This window comes from Neofelis nebulosa, chromosome 15 (genome assembly GCF_028018385.1).
Source record: "Neofelis nebulosa isolate mNeoNeb1 chromosome 15, mNeoNeb1.pri, whole genome shotgun sequence".
Classification (NCBI taxonomy): domain Eukaryota; kingdom Metazoa; phylum Chordata; class Mammalia; order Carnivora; family Felidae; genus Neofelis; species Neofelis nebulosa.
Window position 1 is genome coordinate 8,225,630 of NC_080796.1, and position 14,194 is coordinate 8,239,823.

At 51.6% G+C, this 14,194-nt stretch overlaps 1 protein-coding gene and 1 long non-coding RNA gene across 2 annotated transcripts in view; one reads left to right on the forward strand and one right to left on the reverse strand.

Annotated features, from left to right (window-relative positions):
* The window catches only part of DNAH14 (dynein axonemal heavy chain 14), a 326,351-nt gene extending 312,321 nt beyond the window's left edge, over nucleotides 1-14,030 (forward strand). The window contains exons 82-86 of the mRNA XM_058701179.1: nucleotides 7,802-7,914; nucleotides 8,813-8,952; nucleotides 11,380-11,543; nucleotides 12,594-12,740; nucleotides 13,794-14,030. Of these exons, the coding sequence (XP_058557162.1) occupies nucleotides 7,802-7,914; nucleotides 8,813-8,952; nucleotides 11,380-11,543; nucleotides 12,594-12,740; nucleotides 13,794-14,009 (780 nt within the window). The 3' untranslated portion in view covers nucleotides 14,010-14,030. The remainder of the gene's footprint in view (nucleotides 1-7,801; nucleotides 7,915-8,812; nucleotides 8,953-11,379; nucleotides 11,544-12,593; nucleotides 12,741-13,793) is intronic.
* Nucleotides 1,150-8,859, reverse strand: LOC131496043 (uncharacterized). Its single transcript, XR_009254282.1, has 3 exons — nucleotides 8,514-8,859; nucleotides 4,280-7,752; nucleotides 1,150-4,031 (listed from the first exon to the last, which is right to left on the reverse strand). It is a non-coding gene; the product is annotated as an uncharacterized LOC131496043 (long non-coding RNA).
* Nucleotides 14,031-14,194: the final 164 nt, after the last annotated feature.

Consider the following 14,194-nt stretch of genomic DNA (forward strand, 5'->3'; position numbering starts at 1 on the left):
TGTAAGCCAGGCCTGGGGAGCGTATGGAGGTTTTAGGTCTCGTGTTATCAAGGAGGCTAATTAACAATGACCCGGAGACTCGGGCAGGTCAGGTATGCACGCCGCGGTTTTTAGAGCAGCCACTAAAACAGTCGAAAAAAAATGTACAACTTCCCCAATCTTAGAGGAGGGAGAGAAACTTGTTTTGCTGTTTCGTGCACGAGGAGTTTTTAAGTCCCAAGGTGGCACACGGTCTGATCTCGACTTCGTAGGTACGTAAACCCTTGCACCTGGGCATCAGGGGACGTGTACGATGATATTCAGAACATCGTTGTTAGTCACAGACAGTTCCAACGTGTCACCCACAACTGAATGGATAAATACGTGGTGTATTCACACAACAGACAATACAGTCATGCAGGGGAATGAACCACAGCTACAGCTCTGTCGACAGAAGGAAGCTCAAAGACGATGACAAAACTACACACACACCCCCTCATACAGGTCACTCGTCACCACTCCGGCATTGCGTCTTTGCACACTTGCCTGCTTGCGGAAACTAATTTCTAACTCCAAAACTGTACTCTCAGTGCTTAGGGGTCATTTACACGTGTGCCGAGTGCGGAAACGTTTCAGTCCCCCCCCCCCCCCCCGCCGTGCGCACAGCCCCTCTCTGTGCATACTCCGCCCCCCCCCATGCACACTCCCCCTCCGTGCACACTCTCCCTCGGTGCACACCCCCCCCCGGGCACACTCCCCCTCTGTGCACAGCTCCCCTCCGTGTACACTCCCCGTGCACAGTCCCCACCCCGTGCACGGTCCCCCTTCATGCACTGTTCCCCCCCGTGTACACTGCCCCCCCGTGTACAGTTCCCCCCACCATGCACAGTCCCCGCCCCATGCACACTCCCCCTCCGTGCACAGCTCCCCTCCATGCACAGCTCCCACCATGTGCACACTCCCCCCCCATGCACAGTTCCTCCCCCCTGCACAGTCCCCCTCCGTGCACAGCTCCCCTCCGTGTACACTGCCCCCCCGTGTACAGTTCCCCCCACCCCCCCGTGCACACTCCCCCTCCGCGCGCAGTCTCCCTGCCCCGTGCACACTCCCCGCTGAGATCAAACGGGTGACATCCGGCTTCTTGTTGTGGCTCTCCTAGTGTCACACAAGTGCTCTCTTCGCGCTCTGTCTGGTGCCACAGCTTTCATGTTTGTGCTTTTGGTTGGTGGTTTTGCTGCTTGCAACGGCAATGCTGAAGTGCCGTGTGGAGTCCCTGCCCAGAAGGCTGTGATGTGCTTTATGGAGAAAATACCTGTGTCAGATCCGCTTTGCTCACTCGTGAGTTCTAGTGCTTTTGGCCGTGAGTCCGGTCTTAACGCATCAATACCATCAAGATGTCTTCAAACACTTTACTATGTGACAAAAATGTAAACAGGAACAATAGTTCAGCGCCCACTAATGCAGTGTTCGTGGTGACTTCACTACACAGAGAACCAACTGTGTACAAAGCTATATATGGAGAGAGAGCTGGAAGAGAACATACAAATTTGCTCTGGGTGACACAATTCTGCGTGATTTCTATTTTTGCCTTGTCCTTTCTAGATCTCCATATTTAGATGATGAGACTGTATAGGAAAAAACTGAATGGCACTTTTAAATTAAAAAAAAAAAAAAAAAAGGCAAAACAGAAAGATGAATGACTCCCGGGCCATAGGCTTAATCAGAAAACCAAATCATAGAAACACGAAGTTTATTAGAACAAGAATAAAATCAGCCGTGAAGTTCTGGCAGCGTGGGGTAGGAGGCGAGCAGGATTGTCGAAAAGGTAACACGGTGTTGAACACAAAACCGTTGCTCCTGAAGTTTAATTCTCCCTTTATAGTTAGTACCAGCCTCCCTCAAACCCTGGATCCTACACCAGATTTAAAATCTGTATAGAGGGGCACCTGGGGGGCTCAGTCACTTGAGCGTCTTGATTTCGGCTCAGGTCACGATCTCATGGTTCGTGGGTTCAAAGCCCTGCACTGGGCTCTGTGCTGACGGTGCGGAGCCTGCTTGGGATTCTCTCTCCCCCCACCCTGGCCCCAACTCGTTCTCTCTCTCTCTCTCTCTCTCTAACTAAAAAACCTACATAGGCACATCAAAAAGATGCTTAACATCATTTGTCATCAGGAAACTGTGAATCGAAACCATAGCGAGATACAATTTCACACCCACCAGGGAGAGTAGAATCCAAAGGGCAGGTGATAACGAACACTGCAGTCATGTGAGGCTGGAGGCTTTGCGTGCTTGATGGGAATGTAAAACGGTGTGGCCGCCCTGGAAAACAGTCTGTGAACGCCTCAGAAAGGTAAACAGTCCCCATCTGACCCAGCACTCCTACTCCCAGGTATATACCCAAGGGCAATTCAAACCTTGTCACACCAAAACTTGCCACGAATGTTCACGGCGGCATTGTTCGTAAGACAGAAACCACGCCAGCGTTCCTGACGAATGGACAGACAGAACACGGTAGGTACACAGACGTGATACACACGAGCACGTCTATACCGAGGAACATTATTCACCCATCAACAGGACTGAAGTATAGACACGCTACAGCCTGAATGACCCCCCAAAACATTATGGGAACTGAAAGAAGGCAGTCCGAAAGGCCACATGTCATCTCACTTCCATGAAACGTCCGGAATAGGAAACTCGGCCGAGCTGGGCGGTAGATGAGCCGACGCCCGGGGCTGAGGATGCTGGGGACTAGCGGCTGACTGTCAGGGGTATGTGGGTTTTGTCTTCGAGTGATGAAAATGTTCTAAAAATGATTGTGGTGATGGTTCCACAAGGTGATGAATATACTAAAAAGCACTGGAGTGAATTTTATGCTATCTAAATTGTATTTCAAAGTAAAAAAACAAAAACAAAACCTGCCCACAAAACCCAGAGTCCCAGAAAGCGACAACTGTGCGCACGCCGGCACAGAAGGTTGAGGTGCTGAGTCCGCGGACACGGGAACTGAGGGGCAGAGCGGCTAACTTGTGACAGGTCCGGGATGTACATGAGTTCAAGGTCAGGCTGAGAGAACGTGGCCCCCCGTGGGTCGCTAGCAGTACAGCCACCCACGGCTGAGTCGGCACCCCTGCCAGAGTGACCCGGGCTAGAGCTGGCCGGGTGGAAATGTCCGGCTTGGTGGTCCGGGTGGCCAGGAGTGCCACTGGCTGTGTGGAGTGCCACACGGACGGCGGGCGGAGAGCTGTCTGAGGGCAGATGACCACAGCCTCCTGTGGACACAGAACATCTGAGGACCTAAAAGGGCCTCCGGGCACAGCTTCCACTTTTATTCTTGTAAGATCTGTGCCCCTTGACAACATCACCCCCGTTGCCCCCGCCCCCGCCCCAGCCACCACTGTCCTAGTCTCAGTCTCTACGAAACGGGCTTTTCTGTCTTAGATTCCACACGTGAGGGATCCAGTTTTTAGGTTTCTCCGTCTGGCTTATTTCACTCGGCAGAATGCCCTGCGGGCTCATCCGTGTTGTTGCAAACGGCAGGACTTCCTTCTTTTTTTATGGCCGAGTGACACCCGATTGTGTGTGCACACGCCACGTTTTCCTCTTCCGGTCACGCACGGAGAGACGCTTGGGTTGCTTCCACATCTGCGCTGTTGTGAATAAAGCAGCAGGGAACGTGGGAATGCAGACCTCTCTTCAAAGCACTGATCCCTTTTCCTGCGTATAGGTGACCCGGGGTGGCCTTGCCAGGTCGTGTGAGAGTTCAGTGTTTAAGTTTTAAGGAGCTACAGTACTGTCTTCCATAACGACCGAACCATCTGAAATTCCCGGCAACAGTGTATCAGGGTTTCCTTTTCTCCACATTCTCCCCAACGTTTGTCATCATCTGTCCCCTCGGTAATAACCATCCTCCAACCTTCATGAACCAACCTTCATCCGCAGGTGTGAGGTGATCTCTCCTTGGGGTTGGGTTTGCATTTCCCTGATGACTACTGATGTTGAGCACCCTCCAGGTACCCGTTGGCCATTGTGTATCTTCCTTGGGAAAATGTCTCTTCAGGTCCTTCGCCCATTTTTATTTTATTTTTTTTTTTAATTTTTTTTTCAACGTTTTTTATTTATTTTTGGGACAGAGAGAGACAGAGCATGAACGGGGGAGGGGCAGAGAGAGAGGGAGACACAGAATCGGAAGCAGGCTCCAGGCTCCGAGCCATCAGCCCAGAGCCTGACGCGGGGCTCGAACTCACGGACCGCGAGATCATGACCTGGCTGAAGTCGGACGCTTAACCGACTGCACCACCCAGGCACCCCCTTCGCCCATTTTTTAATCGGATTGATTTTTTGGCTGTTGAGTTGGATGAGTGAGTGCTTTATATACTTTGGATTGAACTCCTTGTCAGATAGATGGCTTGTGAATATCTTCTCCCATTCTGTAAGTTGCTTTTCCAGTTTATCAATTGTTTCCTTTGCTGTGCAGAAGGAATCTAGTCCCGCTTGTTTGTTTTAGCTTTTGTTGAATGTGCTCTGGTGTCCTATCCAAGAAATCATTGCCAAGACCAATGTCAAGGATCTTTTTCCATGTTTTCTTCTAGAAGTTTTATTGTTCCAGATTTTATTTAAATCTTTGAATCATTTCTACTTGACTTTTTAAAATTTAAATTAGTTAACATACAGTATAGTATTGGATTCAAGAATATAATTTAGTGATTTGTCACTTACATATAAAACCCAGTGCTCGTCCCAGCAAGTGCCCTCCTTAATGTCCATCAACCCATTTAGCCCATACCCCCACCCATCTCCCCTCCAGCAACCCTCAGTTTGTTCTCTGTATTTAAGAGTCTCTTATGGTCTGCCTCCCTGTTTTTTACCTTATTTTTTCTTCCCCGATGTGCATCCATTGTGTTTCTTAAATTCCGATGAGTGAAATCATATATTTGTCTTTCTCTGACTTATTTTGCTTAACATAATACACTCTAGCTCCATCCACGTTGTTGCAAATGGCAAGATTTCATTCTTTTTGATCGCTGAGTAATATTCCATTACACACACACACACACACACACACACACACACACACCATGTCTTCTTTATCCATTCATCAGTCGATGGACATTTGGGCTCTTCCCATAATTTGGCTACTGTCGATAGTGCAGCTATAAACATTGGGGTGCATCTCCTTTGAATCAGCATTTTTGTAACCTCTGGATAAATATCTAGTAGTGCAATTTCTGGGTCATAGGGTAGTTCTACTTTTAGTTTTTTGAGGAACCTCCATACCGTTTTCCAGAGTGGCTGCACCAGCTTGCATTCCCACCAGCAGTGCAAAAGAGATCCCTTTCTCCACACCCTCGCCAACGTCTGCTGTTGCCTGAGTTGTTGGTTTTAGTCATTCTGACAGGTGTGAGGTGGTATCTCAGTGTGGTTTTGATTTGTATTTCCCTGATGATGAGTGATATTGAGCATTTTCTCCTGTGTCTGTTAGCCATCTGGATGTCTTCTTTGGGAAAATGTCTATTCATGTCTTCTGCCCATTTCCTCACTGGATTATTTGTTTTTTGGGTGTTGAGTTTGATAAGTTCTTTATAGATTTTAGATACTAACCCTTTATCTGATTTGTCGTTTGCCAATATCTTCTCCCATTCCGTCCGTTACCTTTTAGTTTTGTTGATTGTTTCCTTCCTTGTGCAGAAGCTTTTTATCTTGATGAGGTCCCAATAGTTCATTTTTGCTTTTATTTCCCTTGCCTTCAGAGGAATGCGTAGTAAGAAGCTGCCGTGGCCAAGGTCAAAAAGGTTGTTGCCTGTTTTCTCCTCTAGGATTTTGATGGCTTCCTGCCTCACATTTAGGTCTTTCATCCATTTTGAGTGTCTTTTTGTGTATGGTGTGAGAAAGTGGTCCGGGCTCATTCTTCTTCTTATCACTGTCCAGTTTTCCCAGCACCACTTGCTGAGGAGACTGTCTTTTTTCCATCGGATATTCTTTCCTGCTTTGTCAAAGATTAGTTGGCCACACGTTTGTAGGTCCATTTTTACTTAACTTTTGTGAGTGGTGTAAGATAGGGATCCAATTTCATTATTTTGCATGTGGAGACCCAGTTTTCCCAGCTTCATTTGTTGAGGAGACTGTTCTTTCCCCCAGTCTGTGTTCCTGGCACCCTTGTCAAAAATGAGTTGACAAAAAAAAAAAAAAATTAGTTGACCACATACGTCTGGGTTTGTGCCTGGGCTCTGTTCTGTTCCACTGGTCTATGTGCCTGTTTTTATGCCAGAACCCTATTGTTTTTACTACTACAACTTTGTAAGATACCTTCAAATCAGGGAGTATGATGCCTCCAGCTTTGATCTCCTTTTTCAGAATTGCTCTGGCTATTTGGGGTCTTTTGTATTTCCATACAAATTTTAGAATATTTTTTCTATTTCTGTGAAAAATGCCATGGGGATTTTGATTAGGATTGTATTATAGATTTTTCTGTAGAAAGAATTTTTCACAATATTCTTCTAATCCAAGAAGACAGGAAGTCTTTCCAGTTACTTCTGTCTTCCTCACGGTCTTCCACCAACTTTGTATATTTTTTAGTGTACAGGTCTTTTATCTCCTTGTTGAAATTTAGTCCTAAGTATTTTGTTATCTTTGATGCTATCGTAGATAGGACTGCTTTCGTGATTTCTCTTTCAGACAGTTTGTTGGTAATGGGTAGTAATGCAACTAATTTCTCTGTTGATTTTATATCCTGCGATTTTACTGAATTCATTTATTAGTTCTAACAGTTTTTTGGAATCTTTAGGGCTTTCCGTATATAAGATGATATCACCTGCAAACGGAGGCAATTTCACTTCTTCCTTCCCAATTTTTATGCTTTTAATTCTTTTTCTTGCCTAATTGCTATGGCTAGGACTCTCTGTACTATGTTGAAAAGAGATGATGAGAGTTCTTGTTCTTGATCTTAGAGGGAGAAGGTTTTAACCTTTCACTACTCAGTATGATGTTAGCTATGGCTTGTCATATGTGGCCCTTATGCTGACCAAGATTCCTTCTTATACTAATTTGTTGGGAGTTTTTATCATGAGAGGACGTTGAATTTTGTCAAATGCTTTTTCTCCATTTACCGAAATGATCATATGATTTATCCTTCATTCAGTTTATGTGGTGCGTCACATTTATTGATTTGCCTGTGTTGAACGATCCTTGCATCCTGGGGTGAATCCCACTTGATCATGGTTTATGATCCTTTTAATGTGTTCCTGGAATCCATTTGCTAGTATTTTGTTGAGGATCAAATAAGTAGGATTGAGTGCTGGGTGGTTGTGTTTTTAGGATACAAGCGCATTAATAAACAGGGTGGAAAATACAAAGCTGACACTACAGAAGATAGAATTCTCCAGAAAGGCTGTGCAGAGCATGGGGCAGGGGTCAGCTGGACTCTGCACTGGAAGGAGAAGAGGCAGCTCATCAGTGGTTGGTGGGTGGGTTATAGGATTTGGCGTGGGGGGCCGAGAGTTGGAATCGCTCACATTTAATGGTATGTAGAGTTAGCTGCCCAGAGAAGGGGGGAGGGGCAGACCAAAGGACTTAGGAAGAGTGAGAAAGGCGTTCAGCCAGGATGGAAACATCAGGCATTCTGTCTGAAGCACGGTCACCATGACGGTCGGTCTTTGGGTTCCCCATTATGTGCTCTCCACTGGAAAATGGCGTGCTCCTGCCATCGTTCTCCCTGGCAGTCGAGTCTGTTACCAAAGTTTGCAGAGATGTTCCCAATGACCCCAAAGACAAATCCTAAAAAAAAAAATTTAAAAGTGATGTGCTTGTCTCTAAATCCCAACAGAAACATGCCTACAAGTCCTGTAAGCCCCTGAGTTCCTGGGTTAACGATCTCATCCAGCGAGTGAATTTCTTCAACACTTGGGCCAAAATGGCTTACACTGCAATACATCATCGGTACGGATGAAAGCGGCTTTATTCTCTTCCTTAATTTTGCATAGAACTTAACGGTTTGCCACGTAGTTTCATATGGTTGGACTTTTGGGTTCTCAGAGCAACATGTGAATCAAGCGGGGTTGGGGGGGGGGGTACTGTTGTCTTCAGTCTAGGATGGAGACCTGGAGACACAGGATACCCTGGGTCCTGTCCATGGTCCCTCCGCTCAAGGACACACAGGACCAGACCTGGTACATTTCCCTCCCTGTTATTCTACACTCTGTCCTGTGACACCAGCAGAGGGAAGTGCAAAAGGAAGTAAGGGTTAGTTACGTGGAATTTTTAAACGAGTTTAATACATAGGTCAAAATCATTTGAAGGGCACGAGAGCAGCTATCGCTCAAGGAGTGCCTGTGTCCCACGTCCTCATGTGACTCTGACAGTAACCCTGCAAGATGCAGTCAGCCTGGTCATTTGTCACCCTTGTCTTCGATATGAGTGAGGCACAAGGATGTGAAGTAGCTTGCCCAGCGTTTCACAACTAGGGTAGAAGCCTTGAGATCTGAAGCCAGAAAATCTGGTTCCAAAGTCTGTACCAAACCGCCTTTTGTGCCACTTACCTCTAAGCAAATGCTCGGACCTATCCTCTCAGAGTCACCAGCTCCGGAACAATCCATAGACTCCTCGGCGCCCAGTCAGGATGCCCAGTACGTCCCTCGTTGCCTAAATCCATTGCCTTCCAGCAAGTTAGGGCCTCACCCTCCAAAGCCACAGCTGGTCTCCCCTGAAGGACAAGACGAGGGTCCCGAGTGGGGAAAGCCTGAGATGAGAAGGGGAGGAGGGGCCGTGGAGGGCCCGGCCGCGTGGACAGGCGATGACGGTGCCCTTGACCCCTCGGTCTACGGTCTGCCTCCTACAGGTACATGAGATTTGTCACCACCGGGAAGCATTCCATTCCATCATCCACCCAAAACCCCAGATCCTCTGACGATAAAACCAGTGATTTCTGTGAAGGATTTCCTGCAAGATACTGGCTCCCAGCTTTCTTCTTTCCGCAAGGTGAGTGTGAGAACAGGGCCGGGGGCCCCCTCCCAGCCCCCCACGTTCATGCTCCCTGCCAGCCTCCCTCCTCCTCCCCTTCAGCGTGAAAGACCCAAAGCCACAGCCCTGCATCCCCAGGCACTACGCCCTGGGGGTGGGGAGTCTCTCCTCCCTCCCTCCGCTTCCCTTCCCTTCCTCATCCCACCTCCCCCCTCCCCAGTAGGACCACCCTTGCCTGACTGCACCTGCCCCTGGCAGGAGCGTCACCACCTCCACCGACTCTGATGTCAAAGGTCAACGTGACCTCCCTCAAAGGCCACCACACTTTATCAGGGCCGCGGGAGGTGGGTGCCCCCCAAGGACAGAATCTGTGCCTCAGCCATTTCTGTTCATTCATTCATTCAACAAAAGCGAACGCCTGGAACTGTGCCGGGTCTCAGGAGCCACTGCTCAGGTCACACGGGAGGGGAAGACGTCCCCACGGAGGGCGTTAGGATGCATGGTTGGGTGATGGGGCGTACAAGACACCATGGAGCCCCATGCGGGCAGCCCCCCATCTTTCTACTCCAGGTCGCGCAGCTCCCAGTGCCTTAACTCCCGATATGTAATCCCGGAACCATTACACGAGTTTCTGAACGAATGTGTGAATGAGTGAACCAGTGAGGGCTTTTGGAGCATAAAGCAGGGGGACCTGAGCGGGGACCAGGAAAGGCTGCTGAGACAGAGAGCCGGCTGCCGGGAGCGGCAGGTGCTGAGCGCACAAGGGGACGGCGGTTAATCCCCGGACCCGTGCTCACCGGGGGCCGGGCGCTGTCGGGAGCTCTCTGTGGAGAGCGGTCCTCACGACAGTCCGGTGGTGGTGTTCACACGGCCCTCCCTGTTCTCAGGAAAACCCTGGCACAGAGAAGGTAAGTAATTTTCCCAAAGTCACACAACTGAGCCGGGATCGGAACTCGGCTCGTGTGACGCAGAAACCCACGTGTTGAAGCACAGCATTGACTGGGAATCGCGTTTCTGTTCGGGTCAAAGGCCAGATACGAGGGGGGAGAAGCCCACGTGAAACGTTCAGTGTGGGCAGAGCGAAAACCCACGAAGGGCGAACGGTGTGGGATGAAGCTGAAGAGGTGGGAAGGGCTGGCTCCTGGTGGGGGCGAGGGGGGAGGGGGGGCGTCTGGGCCGCTGCCCCGTCTCAGGCTGGGGGGCCTTGACCTGACTCCACAACACGGGGGAGGAGCCGGAGTGGAGCCTGGGTCCCAGGCACTTAGGCGTCTGCTTTTCCCCAGGCGAGAATTGGCGGTGGCCTGGAAGGACAACAGAGGAGGGTGGAAGAGAACAGTCGAAGGACGCTGAGGGAGCAGAGAGGGAGGCTCCCCGGTCTTGGGCTCAGAGAGCTGGGTGGCGGCTGACGACCATTACTGACACAGGGACACGGGGACACAGGGAGAGGAGCAACGTGATGGGCAGAGAGGTGGCCGTCACCTGTCAAGTCTGAGACGTTCGGAGGAGACCGCATGGTGGGCGGTGGGCAGGTGGCTCTAGGGGGCTGGAGCTCAGGAGACACGAGGGCTCGACAGCGTGGCAGTGTCACTGAGCGCCTGGGGGACAGGGCCAGGGTGTGCCGGCTGCCACCAGAAGCACAAAGAGGTTGGTGGCCCCAGTCTTGTCCCCTGGAGGCCGCGGACCCCCGAGAGGCACACAGAGATGAGCCGGGGCAGAGACGGCTTCCCGGGCCTTGGAAAGTTCTGAGGAGATTGGAGAAAGAGTGTCCCAGGAGGAGGGCAGGAGCAAAGTCACCAGCCAGGTGCCCACTCAGACATTTCCCGCAACGGCACAGCACAGGAAACACGCCAGTGTGGCGGGGGCCTCAGTGCCCAGGTGACTCGGTGAGCACTGGTATGGAGACCCAGGCAGGGGCATTACACGATTCAGAAGCAGAGTGAAGTTCCTAACCTGGCAGTTCACGCAGGATGGATTAAGCAGGAGGGGGAACTGGCTGGCAGAACAGTTGGGAGCTGTGTTAGGAATCCTGGTGTTAAGACACAGGACGCAATCCAAACCTGCTTGAGCAAAACAGGGCAAGTCATGGGCTCATGCGAGTGGGAAGGCAGGCCAGAGGTTTGGCTTCAGGAATGGCTGGATCCAGGTGATCGACTGTCCTCTGCCTCCTCATATCTGGGCTGTCTCCACTCTGTCTTGGTCTCCTTTTTCTCAGCTGCACATAGCCTTTGTCCACACAGCCAAGGGGACACCCAACAGCTTGGCGACCCCAGAGGAACACGTGCCCTCCTCTTCCCACTCGTCTGTGTGCCGTTTCTTGACCAAGACTCTGACGTGCTCGGGTCTTCTCCTCGCTCCCGGGAGCCAGCTTGTTGCCAGGAGGGAACGCAGAGCCCTTGGTGCCCCCTGACTCGCAGGGAACTCGTCGCTCTGTGCTTTTCCCCAAAGCCTTTCTCGTTGCCGTGCTTCACGACTACGGACGGTCCCAAGGAATCTCTCTCGGCGCCCTCGCGTTTACCCACCGTGTGATCTCGGACACCGCTGACAGCAGAGACGAGGGGTTCTCCGCAGCCATCCGTGGGAACCTCAACACAGTCAGGACAGCCTCTGAGGTACCAGAATGCTTAGGGCACTGGCAAGAGCAGTCGTGCAGTCGGCCCTCCCCTCGCCAGCCTCCACTCAGCCGCCCCCGTGCCGCGCACCACACAAGTCCCCTCCCTTTTCCCTTTTCCTTCAGCTTTCACTTTTTCCTACTTTTGTACTATGGCAGAATATACACAAGGTAACACTGGACTTGCCATTTTAACTATTTCCTTTTCTAAAGTTTACTTACTTAAAGAGAGAGAGAGTGCGTGCAAGTGGGGAGGGGCAGAACCCTGGGCGGGGCTCGAGCTCACGAACTGTGAGACGGCGACCCGAGCCGAAGTCCAGAGGTGGACGCTCACCCGACTGAGCCCCCCCCGGGCGCCCTCATGCTCACCATTTCTGAGTGCACAGCTGGGTGGCCCTGAGCACGTCCACGCTGCGGGGCGGCCCTCACGCCCTCCACCTCCGGAACCGAGGCACTGCCCCCGTGGACGTCCACGTCCGGCCCGCCTGTCCTGATCGCATCTATTTTTTGTCCCTATAAATCTGGCGACAGGAGCCTCCTGTAGCGTCTGTCCCTGCGACTGGCCCCTTTCACTCGGCACAGTGTCTCCAGGACTCATCTGTGTGGTGGCCGGTGTCGGGACACAGGAGCGCCCCTCCACGGTTTCCGTGGCTTCGGTGGCCCGTGGTCACCGGTCGGGATCATACAATCCCCCTCCTGAGCGTCAGAAGGCCAACAAGAAGGGGGGACGCGGCCAAGACTTCTTGGGAGGGAGGGAGACCACATTCACGTGGCTTTTATTACGTCGTGTTGCGAGAACTGCTCTATTTTGTTCTTAGTTATTGCCGTCACCCTCTCCCCGTGCCCCGTTTATACACGAGACCACGCCGTGGGAGGGTAGGGAGACCCCAGTCCACACAGGGCTCGGTGCGAGCTGCAGCTTCGGGCGTCCGGGGGGCGGGCCTCGGAGGGCAGCTCTCCGTCTCCCCCAGGACCCTCCCCCAGAAGGAGCTTCGGTCGAAGGAAGCGCCCTGCCCGGGGACCCACCGACACCGCCTCTCTTTCATCTCAGGGCACCGACCGCACTCACGTCGGAGTTCACGTTTTCGGTTTATTCATCGAGGGGGCAAGGTGGAATCGGGAACAAAACATACTAGAGGACCCGCTGCCTCGTGAGCTCTGTTATGATTTCCCTGAAATCTACTTCCTGCCAACAAAGGTAATTGCACGTGTTTACCGTGCAGTCGGCCTTGTGGGCCTTCCCGCGGGGACCCGAGCCGTTCCTTCCTGTCCCGTTCCCCGTGGTTTCACGAGGGACATTTGCTGATACGCTTTAGACAACGTTAAAAAAATTTTGTTTTAATGTTTACTGTTGAGAGAGAGTGCGAGCGGGGGAGGGGCAGAGAGAGGGGGGGGACACAGACTCCGGGCTCTGAACTGTCAGCACGGAGCTGGACGCAGGGCTCGAACCCACGAACCGGAGATCATGACCTGAGCCAAAGTTGGATGCTTATTGGACTGAGTCACCCAGGCGCCCTGGTATGTATTTTTAATATGTACTTTTCAGTACTCACTGAATCACACATTTAAAGTTAATAAACACAATACTTATAAATTCTGCCTCAAGAAACTTCATTTTTTTAAACATCGTTGTTTTAACGTTTATATTTTTTTGAGAGGGAGAGAGGGAGGAAGAGCGAGCACACGCAGGGCAGGGGCAGAGAGAGAGAGGAAGACACAGAATCTGAAGCAGGCTCCGGGCTCCGAACTGCCAGTGAAGCCCAGTACGGGGCTCGAACTCACAAACTGAGATCGTGACCCGAGCTGAAGTCGGACACTTAACCACTGAGCCACCCAGATGCCCCTAGATGGCAAACATGTAAAACAGCCTGAGTGGCTCGGTCGGTCGAGCGACTGACTTCGGCTCAGGTCGCGATCTCACGGTCCGTGGGTTCAAGCCCCGCTTCGGATCCTGTGCCTCCCTCTCTGTCTGCCCCTCCTCCACTCACATCCTGACGTCTCTCGAAACTAAACATTAAAAATTCTTTACACATAAAAATAAATACAATAGCCTAGGACGTTGCTAAAACCTGGAATAGATGCTATACCAGCTGCTTCTCCAGACTGTTCCGGAGGCCACGATGGTCACACAGGTCCTCCGGCCACAGAACCCCTAACCAGCCGTGTGTTCAGCGAACGGCCGACCCCCAAATCTGGCGTGTGGAAACGTGAGCTCCCGCTTTGCCATCTAACTGTTGCATTTCTTTTCCAGCTTTCCACCGAGCAAGCAGGCGCTTCTGACCAGACAGATACGCAGCTCTACACGTTTGAGTGCCCGGTGTATCAGACGCCTGAGAGGTCAAGAGCTGTGACACCCACTGGCTTGCCTGCAGGCTTCCTGACCTCCGTGCGCTTACCCACGAAGAGACCCCCCAGTCACTGGGTCACAACGCGGGTCGCCTTGCTGTGTGAGAAAAAGGAGAAATAAACGTGTGCACCACCCCGTCTACGTTTTGTCTCTGAGCGGATTTGTGATCCAGCACCCGCCGCGAAAACACCCGCGTGTTCGGCCAGACCGGACAGGTGCGGTCTTCTTCCCTCTGTACCTGCAGTGGGGTCTTCCGGCTGCCCCATCCCAGGTGAGTGAGTGCCCGGGGGCGTCCCAGGGACAGC